We start from the raw sequence: 13,219 nt of genomic DNA, 5'->3' as shown, positions 1-13,219 counted from the left end.
TTTTTTTTTTTTAAGCACGTTTGCATGTAATTGCAGCTACAAGGCCCAACTACGTTACCTTTAGCTCAAGTACCTTTAGCTTTGTCGCAGGCTACAGTTTTTCGCTGTTGATCCTCCTGATCCTAAGCGAACCCGATTTCGAGGGGGGAGTCGATTTCTCATAACATTGGCTGCTTTGAATCTTGTATGAATGCGTATTTATCCAAGTACTCGTCTGTTTAACTAAAATAAAGAAGCGCGGTTTTTTTTTCCAGGTGCGAACTGTTACTTTTCTCAGCGCATTGCCAGGATGGCCCAATCGCAGTCATTTGTAATTACTACATATATAATTACCTCTATAACATAATCAATTTATAAAAATACTCAAGTATATATCACTATGTTTGCCAGATATAAATTATTTTAATTAACGGACTTGAATAATTATAAGTTATTGTGTACAAATGTATTCAATAAAACAAAACAAAAAACATGATTAATAACAAAAATCCTAATATTTAATTATTGGTTATTTTAATTAACTTTTTTTTTTTTTTTTTTTTTTTAGTCTTTCTAGTTATTAGAATATTCAGGAAGGTTCCTATTCCTCAGTTTCTGAATATCCCTCCTAAGTCTTACCATATGATCAGATACATGGACTCAAACACTGCAGGTTCATGTCGGGGGGTCACAGCAAAAAACATCCTGGTTTGACCTGAAAAACCAGTTGGTGGATGAGTCCCGTGAAAAAGCTCCCATGAGCTGTCACCAGGACAACCCTAGATAAACAACAGCACACAACAAAGACCTCATAAACGAGGGACACACTGGAGAGGAACTTTAGATAGAAGTTCTCTTGAAGCTGATTGCAAAATGAGATTAAAATCTAGTAAAGCATCACCTTACAAGCATTGATACGTGGGTTATAAGTGTATTCAAGCGTCTAACTATTGTGTGAGAGGAAGGCACTTAATAATGGTAAGAATTTGTCTTCTATTTTATCTTCACTTTTCATTGCATAAAAAACAAAAAGAGAAACATCTGGTTGAAATGTGTGAAGATCTCTCACATTTTTTCCCTAAAATCTATACACTTTATAGCCTTCAGGTACCAAAAAGTCAAGATCTCAAAGTTCCAAGCCTGCAGCAAAGAGCAAAAGAAAGCACTCTTCCAAGAAGAGGTCTGTCAGTGCCAAATCCACAAAGACAGATGTGGATATTCTGAGTCCAGCTGCCATGGAGAACGTCTACTACATCTCCCATAATGCAGTGGACTGCTTGGAGTTCAGAGGGTTTGGCTGGACTGGAGCCACCAAGAAGAAAGGAAAAAAGGGCAAAAAACAAAAGATCAAAAAATGAAGACTAAATTTGTGCCAATTTAAACTTAAATATAAATGTGCATGCTTACTTAAATGGATAAATTATTAAGGTTAGTTAAGATGGATATTTAAGTTATCTCAACAAATTGTAAGTTGTCAGGTAACTGCAGCAACATTCTTTTGTTAGTTTTACTATATATATATATATTTAATTTGCCTACCTGTAAATATAGCAAACAACAAATGTTTCATATAAACTTTCTCACTTCTTTAAACTGTCATGATGCATTTCAAAGCAGCCACATTTTATTAATTTTAGCCAAAAATGGATTTTGAAAAATGTTACATTTATATCAGCTGATTCTTTATTTGTGGTTATTTATCCTATCATATAAGACTTGTTACAACCCAATAAAATATCAGTTCCTTCAGATTGGATTTCTGAAACTCTATAAAAGGAGTTGACAATAAACTAAACTTAAATGCAGGGTTTTGTCATTTAAAACAACATTTTGGAAGTAAAACAATGATGTTGGGATGTGGGTGCACTGTAAGATCACCAGAGGGCAGTAAACCATACATATGCTTCATACTTTGTCACATAATAATAAAAATATCACCACCATTCAGTCAATTAGTTCTGAACTTTATTTGTAATTTACTACAGTAGGTGTTCGAAGCTTACAAGTACATTCAAAGAGGCAAATGAACATTAGTTGAAACACCAAAGAAATTAAAAATTCATTGCTCCACTCAACATATGCATGACCTTTAACAGTTAAGAGTGCTTGACTAAAGTTGGGCTTTGTTAGAAGTGTATCAGAGTGATTTTCCAAACACACACGCGCGCACACACACACACACACACACACACACACACCTTTACAAACTCAGATAAATACAGAGCAGAATACAGGCTTGCAGCACGAAGGGCAGCTCATATCATTTCCCGGGTTCGTCGGATGGCGCAGCACAGAAGCATGCTGAAGATCATACCGAAGATCTGCCGATGAAAGAGACACGGTTAATATCTGACAGCAGTGTGACGAGGAGAAAGACTCAGCGTCAAAGCTTTTCAGGTGAAAATGCACTGAATCATATGCATGAGTATCTCCTCACCATGACCACACCAATACCAATCCCAACCCCTCCGATCACGTGAAGCCTAGAGGTGAAGATTTCCTTAATAGCATTTGGGCAGCTCTGGAGTAGAAACACAAGAGGTAACAATGGCTCATGGAAAAACCATTTATTTAAAGAGATTTAAGATTCATTAATGTTAATTTCAATTCTACCGTTGTGAGAAAGTTTTCAAGTCCCTCCTTTGCTGGACAGGTATCGGATGCTCCATCAGCAATGGTTCCCGTTGGTCCACAGCACTTCAGCTAATAATAAACAGACAGAACATATTCAGTTGGATTAACATTAAGATGTTTTTCCCTCCATTCATTCAATGTTTTTGATGTTGTGGTTTGAACGAACCATAAAAATTAACACTTACTCCTAAATGAATGGCTCGCAGAGTTTCTTTCAGTGCGTCCTGATTAGTTTTTTTGTAGTTCTCGAACGTCTCCTTGTAGAACGTCTGGACATCTGTCACGATCTGAGGAGGAGAGAAAGAAAGAAGTGGTCACACTGAGGGAAAATGAAAGAGGATCATGGGAAAATGGGCCTTAAAAGATAATTAACTTTATGCTATAAGGGTGGTTACAACGCTAATGGATGAGAGCAGAATGTCAGTGTTGAACTCAGCTGATCTGTTCAATGACACGCTTGTCTTCCTTAGAGCTACTTTATAAATTTAGTTTCACAAGTGATGAATTTTGTAACATTGACACCGCCATCGAATCAACATCAAACTGACTTGAACTACAGGACAACTATCTTCTCTAAAGTGTTTTACAGCTGAAATTAAAGTCATTTTATACTTGTTGAAATTTTACAACACTGCTATCTTCCTTTTTACTTCTGTGCAGCTGCTTTGAGACAATCTGTTTTGCATACAGTATATAGGCACTATATAAATAACTGTGACTTGACTCTGTCACACACCTTGTCCTGATTGGACAATCCCCAGATTCCAGCGGCCACCTCTGCAGCGAAAATGAGGAGCAGGAACATAAAGAACTGGAGAGAGCAACAAAAAGTCAGAGGTGAACAAGGACATCAACAATATCTAAAGTGCACTTCTGATTTGTTCGGTTTAAATTACCCTGCCATCTAAAAAGAGTAAATCATGAATTTGGGTCAAAGCCACATGACAACCATCCATCAAAAAAAATAACAGGTTCTTTACTGGAATCTATGGTTCCACGAAGAACCATTATCTCTCAAGCAGAAAAAGGTTCTTCAGATTATAAAATGTTCTTCACGGGAAGAAATAAATAATTATTTTATGAACCGTTCACATGTTCTATGAGGAACTCAAAATGGTTCCTCTATGGCATGACTGCAAAAACATTTATTTTTAACAGTGTAACTTAACTACATCAGTAATACAAATATCAATCAGGATCTGTTTGTTTTGTGCTGTGGAAGAATCTGGGAGGACTCACCAGTCCCAGCATGCAAGCTGATTCCTTAATTGCGCCACAGCAGCCGAGGAACCCGACCACCATCATGATCGCACCCGCCACAATGAGGATGTAGACCCCTGTGGATAGAGAAAAAGAGAACATTCATTATTTCCCTGTACCATTACATCAGTCTTACTATTCCTTTGAATTCTCATCTGAAAAAAAAAAATAATAATAATAATAATAATAATAAAAAGACAAATGAAATGACAAATGAAAATCAAGGCAATTTACTGTAAATGGGAATAATCTATGGTTGTAGTAACTTAAACCTGATGAAAATGTCAGTGTATAAATAACTATTTCCTTCAGCTACTTTATCAGAATAAGCTATGCAAAGCAGGATATGCAAAACAAAATTCTACGCAAGTGGATTGTGCTGTATCTACAGAAACGATGAAACACCACCCTACCACACTCTTAAAAAGAACCTTTCATTATTGGGATCTATTAGCTTTAAGAACCTTTTAATTGCTCAAAGTTTTTTAATGGAAAACTAAATTCTCATAATATTATTCACACTAATAACAATAACAACAATAATAATAAAGGTTATTTTAAGAACAGTTCATTGAAAGGTTCTTTGGGGAACCGAAAACGGTTCTTCTAAAACCCCTTTTGGAATGTTTATTTTAAAGAATGTAGCTTTTCTGGACTGTCTGTCACTAGGATGTTTGGCATTGCAAGACGCCCTGCTGTCACTCAAAGCGCGTTCGAAACCTCTGAAAGACACTTGCCCATCGAGTTTATCATGTTTCTGGATCGATGGAGGCGAGAGATCTTCTGACAGATCTTGAGAAAGGAAAAACAAAGCGGGCAAGAGTTGAGAAGAGAGCAAACAATGCGGGTTCTGTGGATGAAAAGGAGAAAGGCAGCTCTGTGAGGGATGATGGGAAGGGGCAGAGAGAATCTGAAGGATGTTATTTATCAGGGGGTTGGTTTTTGGTTTAAAGTTCATTTTGTTTGTGGTCTTCTTCCACAAGCCAGAAACAAGGACTCCAGTCTTTGTGCCTTTCACAAAACAAACACAGCCTAGAAGAATAGATGGAATGGTCTGAATATTACACGTTGTTGTAGTGGTCAAGTTATTTGTGTCACTTTAAGAACAGGATTGTTCAGTAAATGTTCAAAAACCAAGTCAGGGTGATGTCCATCATTAGCTTGAAATTTTGTAATGATTTAAATGTAGTAGTGGTTGCTCAACAAGGCTGTATTTCTATGAGCAAAAAGCTTTTTTTTTTCAATAAATAAATAAATAAATAAATATATAGCAGCAAATCAGCATATTACAATGATTTCTGAAGGATCGTGTGACACTGAAGACTGGAGTAATGATGCTGAAAATTCAACTTTGCATCACAGGAAAAAATTACATTTTAATATATATTCAAACAGAAAACAGTTATTTTAAGTTGTAATTTTTCATCATAAGTGCTTTTACTGTATTTTCGATTAATAGTAAGCATAAGAGACTTATTTCTTTATCATTCCAAACTTTTAAAGGTGAGGTGTGTTTATTTTTTTTTTTTTTATATATCAGTTTTGATACTCTGTACAGAAGCCAGAGCAACTCATGATTCATTTGCTTCATGTTGAATTAAAGTGTTCATATGCAACATTCAGATGACAGATGGTCTGGTGTCTGGAAATAGGTGTGGCTGGTTTCCATAACCACCATTATGCCTCATACCCAAACAACAACTTACAAAGACCTGATCACGTAGGTGATAAAAGGAGCTATGCGATTGTGTATGGAGATGAGAGTGTTTTTTTTTTTTTTTAATCACTGAGGACTGAGGAAGGGTAACTTAAAAATCCAGTTCAAACTCACCTGTGAGGAACACTGTCGGGGCACCATCTCCAGTGAAGAGTGTTTTAGTTCTTTCATCGAAACGCAGCCAGAGACCGACAGCTAAAACCCCTGTACCTGCGAGCTGAGGAAACAAACAAAAGATTCAATAAATCTAGGGATTTGTTTAGTTTGAGCTTCAGTGACATTGGCAAACTGAGCAACCAAACAGAGGAAACATAGCTTTTTTATCAAGGCAGATTGTACAGGAAGTCAGGCCCAAAACTAAACATTTCACTCATCCTCCTTAAAAAAAGAATGAAGTCCAACAAGCCTTGTGGTTAAAAAGCACTTCAACAAAAAGCTGACCAACCTGAAAATCTTGCTAGCCTGCTTCCAATAGCGAGAGCTTACTTCCCTAGAACAAATACTGGAAAAAAAGAGCTGTGCAAAAATATGCTGAACGAAATCTAATTTGTCTTAACCAACTCCTGCCATTCCCAGGACACTGTAATGTGGATTCCATGAATGAGTAACGTGTACTAGATTGTAATCGTTCTGGTTCTTACACGTTCTCACAGGCAAAAGTTAATCAACAGCCCACACACAAAATAAAACAACACCTTTAGACTTGATTACAGTCAAAACAGATTTTTTTGATAGTCACCAGACAGTTCATATTTCATTGCTGTGCATGTAAAAAAAAAAAGCTGGTGTAACTTTTCTTTATCATTCAACCTTCTACGAAGTTGCACAAAGGGTGGATCAGTGGGTTTCATTAGGTGCCTTGACAGATGATGCAATGAATACTAAGAAACAAACCATACAAGCTAATCCAGATCACACCCAAAAAAAAAAAAAAAAACACCACAAATTGCATCGCAATCCTCCAGTTTCCTTCGGTTTTGGAAAACTCAGTCACAAATATGAGTCACAGTGACTCACTGCCAGGGGTGTTGAGGCTTGTCCCTCAAAGATTTCCAAACTGAGCCGGACTTTTTCCATCCACACACACACAATGGGAGTTACTCATGGGTGGATTCCATGTTTGCTAGTTTGTTCACTCACCACAAAGACTCGCCTAAATACCAAGACCCCTTTGAATTGTCGTTTCGAAGCACTTTAAGTCAAGATAATGGGACGGACCACACCTTATTTGTGCTGTTTTAAAATTGAGCGGGTTGCAACTACCATGTGTGAATTCATTTTTTTTTTTTTTATTCGAGCTAAACCAAAGACATTTTCAGCCAGCAGTAAAAGCAGAAAGTCAACAGGCTTACGTAAAACATAACTAATGTGGTTAATGGCCACAAGCAACTAACCCCATATGTTCTAAAATAGATAATAGATAGAACTAGATAGTCTGTTTTAGAAACTCACAAAACCCAAAGTCTGACCAAGCTTCGGTTTAAAAAGGCATTTAGACAGGAAACTTATTTAACATTTAATTCACGTGTGAAAATTATATACAAAATGTTAAGGAGCATGTGTCTCTCAAAGAGCAAAGTTTGTCACACACATCAAATATGGATAATCAAATAAACAAACATACACCAAGTATGGCATGTAAACAAGTAAATAAAACGTTTATATCCTGATCACATCACATTCAACCACATTTTCATTTCAGTGTGACTATGTTCCCTTTTTACTCTACAAACATACAGATGAATTAACATGTGCTTATGTAATGACGTAAAAACACATACCCAGAAGATGAAGTTGAAGATAAAGAGCAAGTATTTGATACACTGAAGTCCACCCGCTGCCATGGCTAAAAAGTAAGCGTAGTTTCAAGAGAAAACACCCGATACTGAACACCTGAAATGTGCTTGGTTTTAACCTTAAAAGACTGAGGGAGTGAACAAAAAAAAAAAATTCCAGCAGGCCGCACCCTCCTTACCTGGCTTTTGTCAGAGGAAAAAGGAGGAGGGGCAAAACCATGTTAGGTTTTCCGTGTGACAGAAAAAGTGTAGAAAAAGATCACAGAAAAAAGGATATCTGTCACTCTGTCAGGCCGAAAAAAGAGCTAACACAATTTAGTATTATATAAATTGAGTATAAAAAGAATTAAGGATTCACAGGGCACTTTAGTTGGCAAAACTGTGACAACACTGCTGATCAGGTTTACATTTTCATGTAACTCGAGCTGTCCCTCAGGAACTCTGGGAAGTCAGAACACAGCTATTGTCCCTTTGCCTCACACCTTTTCACTCTTAAAGTGAACAGACGGGTTAGAGACAGAGGTCAGGGAGAAGACCAAACATAACACTATGAATGAAGCCTTCTGTGTTATACTTCATGCATTATTTTATAAGAGCTCCAAATGATCAGCTTTTATCAAAATTGTCCTGAAAACCAGTTGCATCCTGTACACAATCTTACAAGCCTTCTGCCCTCATCGCTTGAGATTTTATTCTAAAAATGCCAATTTTTAAGGTTGTGGTACACGTCTCTTTTTTTTTAATGTGAAATATTGATTAATGAACGTTATGAAGTAAATGTTATCATAAATTACTGTTATTAAAATTTCAAGAGGAAGACTCGTTGAACAGAAGCAACTTTGGTTTACTTGATTATCCATAATTCAATAAAAGTACCAAATATAATACATCAAGCTTCTGAGGAACATTTTTCAAATCTTTCAATCTTCATGCATTACATTGATAAAATATATTAAAATATCATCTTACTAAAACATATTATTGGGAGATATATAGGGACAACTGATATTTAAATGCATTTTATATAAGTAGTGTGCTATATATTGTTGCTATAGCGATCTTGTTGATTTACATTACAAGCTATCAGAAGAATTGAATTTTTTTGGCAATATAAATATCAGGCTCCATATTCTCCTGCATCATACTACATTAGCCATAAACATCTGATGTATTAAATATTATTAAAAAAAAAACTAAGAATACTTTTTATTTATTTTAATTTTAAATATTCTAAATAGTTTGTTTAAAGGTTCTAAAAAGTTAAATAAAAAAACAAGCTATTCTTTTTTTTCTTTTTTCTTTTTTTGTCAGGCTTTATAGGAGGGTGTGGACAAAGCTCAGCAGTCCAGAAGATCTCATTTTCGAGACAAACCCATTTGGTATCAGATTACGTGAATCAAAGTAAACACACTTTGTTTAAAGTTTCTAGCTAAAGCATGGGAAGCATTTGTTTTCTCTATATTCCAAATGTTCAACCAAACGGGTTAGTGCTAATATAGATTATTTATATAACGTTTCATTTATATCCCCCCCCCCCCCCCCCCTTATGTGGACTACATTTAGGTAATCGGTTTCTGTCCTTAAGTCCTTATTACTTTCATAGTGAAATCTATCCTTTTATCCCTGGGTCTAAATTTAACCTCATTTATGGGATGGATTAGGGATGTGGTTGCCTAGCAACAGGTAACATTATGCAAAATGTTTACATGTTCTTCTCAATAAAAACAAATTACCATGATCCTGGACATGAATTAATCTACGCTATCAGTCTTTATCCTGACACTTGTCTCTCGTGAACCGCTCAACCTATGAGAAAATCTCTCGAAGTAATCTGTACAGTAATTTATTTGTTTTGTATTTAGTTTCTTAACATTTGCTTACCTGCTGCCCATAACACCATATTTTGAATCCCACTATGGCGTAGACTGGGCTCATGAATATTAATCAGGGCATGCTGACGTTCCTTTGTAAACTTCCTGGAGATTATACTTACGTAATCTATACTAATTAATATTAATGAGTCGATTCGCTTTTTAATTTCTTTTTTAAAGTACTTTTTTAACGAATAAGTTAACAAGGGGAGTGTTATAAGAAAATTAATTCACCAATAGATCAACGCAATTGCGATCATATACCCACTTGCTGTCCGTTACGTTAAGTTATTAATTAATTCATATTAATAAGTTTTGCCTTCACCATAGTGGGCGCTTTTCGAAATGACACAGAGAGCCAGTCAATGATAAATCAATTCAGCAAATCAGATATCAGCTTTTAACATCACATATTTGTTGCAATTTTTATGTTAAATAATCAAAAAAGTATTTTAGAAGCTTGTCTCAAAAACAAATTAAAAGACTAGCCTATTGTTTAGGCAGAATAGCAAGTCTATATTAGACATTATGTCACATGTACACTTTTTTCCCACAATAAATACATTTTTAGGAGTGATCTGTATTAAACTCACCCAAAATATGAAATTAAAGATGAACACAATGTATTTGATGCATTCCTCTCCACTGGACAGACCTGACTTAGCCATAATGTGAATCCAATTTCTAAATCAAATACACTGCAGCAGAAGTCTTGTTGTTCTCATATGTTTGAATTCCCAAAGGTCTGTGTCTGCCCTTGTGTTGCTCGTCTGTGACTCAATGCTTCTGAGCTCAGGGGAAGTGACGGTTTATAACAGTAAACTCCCACCTCTCAGAAAGCGAGAAGCTCTGGAGTGACTCACATTCACTTGTCTTTCGGTCTTTCTTTATTATTGTAACCCCCTTATGTTATGCAATTATCATTAATTAATGCATTTGTATGTAGACTACTCAAAAAAGAAAGATAATGTATTTTGGAGAAGAACATGGTAAAACTGTCCTCTTATGACCTCTCTGTCTTTTCTGTGCTTGTTTTTAGTCTGTGTGGCTCTTCTTTCTTTTTTGTGCAGCACAAGTTAGGAGTTGTCCCATCTTGTGATCAGAGTACTAACATGGCACTTTGCACCTCTCTGTGACATTATTCAGTGTATTTTCAATTTAAGGCTGTCAGTCAATGGGTTTTCACAACAAAAACTGCAAAACTAGCTCTTCAAATGAGCAGATCTGAAATCATAATATTGTAACAACTGCACAAAGAACAGGAAAGGCAAAAACCCGCACAATCAGATGGCAATTTATACACAATTCTTTATTGCTTGTTAAAATATGACATTATCTCATAAAACAGATTACCCCCCTTGTTAGCCAAAATTGGCCCACATACAAAGCGGACGAGCTCACGTCAGGCGAGGAGGATACACAGGAAATCTTCAATTATCAGTTTATGAGTCCACCTAATCACCTTCTCCAATCTCTGTATTATCTCAATCAGTTACATCGGTCACGATCTCTCCTAGCCCAAAGTCATGTCCCTAGCTGTCCAACACATTTACCCCACCACTGACTGCCTATCTTCACCGCCGGAGATACCCGAGCGGCTGTCTAGCGTTTTCCCATCAGTGATAGCTTGCGGAATCTCTCTCGAATAGTACTCAACCCATCCTTAAATAATCCTCATCTCCTCCTACATCAGCTGTACACTTTAATTTAATTAAGCCACAACAATTCATTCAAATAAAGGGGCGTGTACATTAACAGCTAAATTCCAATTATTTCCTTCTCATTACAATATAATTAGTGAAATTTGATAAAAGTTGATGTTATATATGTTAAAAAACCTAGACAACAACATTCTCAGAAGTTCCCTTAAGTTCTGGCTTGATTAATTGAACAATTATTAAAAGTTATCTGTTCTTTAAAAATGTTCTCAGAAACATATCTAAACATCCTTCATACACCATTCATCCTCTCTTTTTTTTCTTTTACGTTTTAGTTGAATGTTTTTTTTCTTCTAACATTTTTTACATCTTGATACTTATTTCAGAATGTGTAGAGAACATGCAAAAGTAAGGTCTTCATAATGTTTGCAAAACGCTAAAATGGAATGTTCCCTTAACAATCACATAAAAAAAAGAATTCTCTGGTGTATTTTTTACTCAAAAATAACTGATACAGTTTTCTTATTAAAACTGCTTTACAGCAATTTACAGACTATAAATGATACATTTGTCAAAATACCACCTTAAATGTCAGATAAGAGCATAGCAGATAATGCTTTCCTCTCTAAAATATGATCTAACAGATGTTAATAGAATGTCAACATCACATGACACATCTGTTAGTCATGGCCCAAACATTTAGTCATTTGTGGTTTCCTCTCCAGTAATGTCTAGGTACTAAATCCTCAAAACCCCACAGTTTAAGTCATATTTAGAAAAGCATTGCACCCCACATGTGCCATTTGCAGAAGACACAGATAATTAACATGCAATGCTACACAATGATTACTCATGGTTGCTTCCACACTGAACATTTTCTAATCTGTTTACAGAGTCTGCCCTCTGTCTAATTATAGAACTTCTTTGCTTTGATTGATTTTTCCTCAAGCTGGCGGTGCTGGCTCTGTAGAGAGGTGAGTACAGTGAGGATGACAATTTTGTTGCAAATGAATGGAGCCCATTGTCACAGTCAGAGCAGCACACTTCATCAACCCCCAGTGTTGTGACACCCATCCATCTCCGTCTGTGATGCACATCACCCTTAGCAACTGCAAAACAATGACTATCAATCACACTGTGAGGGACTCAACGGAATATAATTTCTTATGGAATGAAGTGAAATTCTATTTACTTCACAAAGCCTGTCAACAAGTTGAATGGCATAGAACTGAGTCACAATGTTTCTCACCTCAGCATTGATGCTCATTAAATTCAATGGCCTGATTTTCAAATTCAATGAACATCTGATTTTGTACACTAAACACTAAAATCATATTAGTTTTTTAACAGCTATTTCATGCATGTAGGTTTCATCAAATGTATGCACATATTTCCACATTTTCACACATTGAGCAAAGACATGATGACATTAAATATTATCTATAATAGTCACTTCCTGTTTGTTGTTGGCGTTTGCACTGCTTTTGAGTTCCGTCACTATATTCTTTTTATCTACAATTTTTGATCTTAATAATCTATTTTATACACCATCGTTTCCGTTTCTATAACATGTGAATATATCCTCTTTCGTATTCTAGAACAAAAACAATCAGAGCGCCTCGTTATCACTAGTTTTATTTAGATCTCCCGGTCCGCTATAAGCTTATAGCCCGTTAGCATCAGCAGCGTTGTTGTTGCTAAATGTGCTTGCATTGCTAATACTCTATTCACACAATGGCGGATGAATGTTTACCTTTGATTGCAGGTAAGGACACATTCGAGCTGCAATTGAAAAATCTTATCGTGATTAAACAAGAAAAATATAAAGTAAATGAACAAAAACAATTTTAGTTTGCCCAAGTTTGGGCTCATAAATATTACACACCCAAAGCAGTTATTGTATATTAAATGATCACAGATAATACTTTTGATGTACTCTGCTTGACTGAAATCTGGCTAAAACCAAATTATTATATTGGTCTAAATGAGTCCACTCCACCAAACTACTGTTATAAGCATGAACCGCGTCAGACTGGTCGTGGCGGAGGTGTTGCAACAATATATAGTGATATTCTCAATGTTACCCAGGAAACAGGATACAGGTCTTTCGAAATACTTCTGCTTAATGTTACACAGTCAGACATGCCAAAGAAATCATGTATCTCTTGCTCTATCTCTTGCTCTAGCTACTGTGTATAGACCACCAGGGCCGTATACAGAATTTGCAGATTTCCTCTTAGACTTTCTGGTTACAGTTGATAAAGTGCTAATCATGGGAGATTTTAATATTCACGTTGATAATTC

General features: G+C 35.9%; 1 protein-coding gene and 1 long non-coding RNA gene across 3 annotated transcripts; one reads left to right on the top strand and one right to left on the bottom strand.

Moving 5' to 3' along the window:
* Window positions 1-571: 571 nt before the first annotated feature.
* On the top strand, window positions 572-2,182 carry LOC113068346 (uncharacterized). The gene is made up of 2 exons (XR_003279522.1): window positions 572-957; window positions 1,080-2,182. It is a non-coding gene; the product is annotated as an uncharacterized LOC113068346 (long non-coding RNA).
* On the bottom strand, window positions 1,928-10,025 carry LOC113068135 (CD9 antigen-like). Of its 2 annotated transcripts, none has more exons than XM_026240767.1 (8): window positions 9,851-10,025; window positions 5,705-5,807; window positions 3,853-3,950; window positions 3,350-3,424; window positions 2,799-2,900; window positions 2,593-2,682; window positions 2,417-2,500; window positions 1,928-2,300 (listed from the first exon to the last, which is right to left on the bottom strand). In XM_026240767.1, exons 1-8 carry the CDS (start codon window positions 9,923-9,925, stop codon window positions 2,235-2,237), a joined length of 693 nt encoding a protein of 230 aa, XP_026096552.1. In that variant the 5' UTR covers window positions 9,926-10,025; the 3' UTR covers window positions 1,928-2,234. The 2 variants fall into 2 exon arrangements, with proteins under 2 accessions (XP_026096552.1, XP_026096561.1); XM_026240776.1 differs by lacking the exon at window positions 9,851-10,025 and adding an exon at window positions 7,372-7,545.
* Between the last annotated feature and the right edge of the window lie 3,194 nt (window positions 10,026-13,219).

The sequence above is a fragment of the Carassius auratus genome, chromosome 4 (genome assembly GCF_003368295.1).
Source record: "Carassius auratus strain Wakin chromosome 4, ASM336829v1, whole genome shotgun sequence".
In the NCBI taxonomy this organism is placed as follows: Eukaryota; Metazoa; Chordata; class Actinopteri; order Cypriniformes; family Cyprinidae; genus Carassius; species Carassius auratus.
The sequence above is the reverse complement of the archived record's forward strand: the minus strand, read 5'-3'. Positions and strand labels throughout refer to the sequence as shown.

What these genes read in the sequence shown, in the direction of transcription:
- LOC113068135 (XM_026240767.1), bottom strand. Translation starts at nt 9,925, where the DNA reads ATGGCTAAGTCAGGTCTGTCCAGTGGAGAGGAATGCATCAAATACATT. An exon ending in CCCGACAGTGTTCCTCACAG is followed by an intron (nt 3,951 to 5,704) that starts GTGAGTTTGAAC and finishes CTCTATCCACAG; the next exon opens with GGGTCTACATCCTCATTGTG. An exon ending in TGCGAGCCATTCATTTAGGA is followed by an intron (nt 2,683 to 2,798) that starts GTAAGTGTTAAT and finishes GTTTATTATTAG; the next exon opens with CTGAAGTGCTGTGGACCAAC.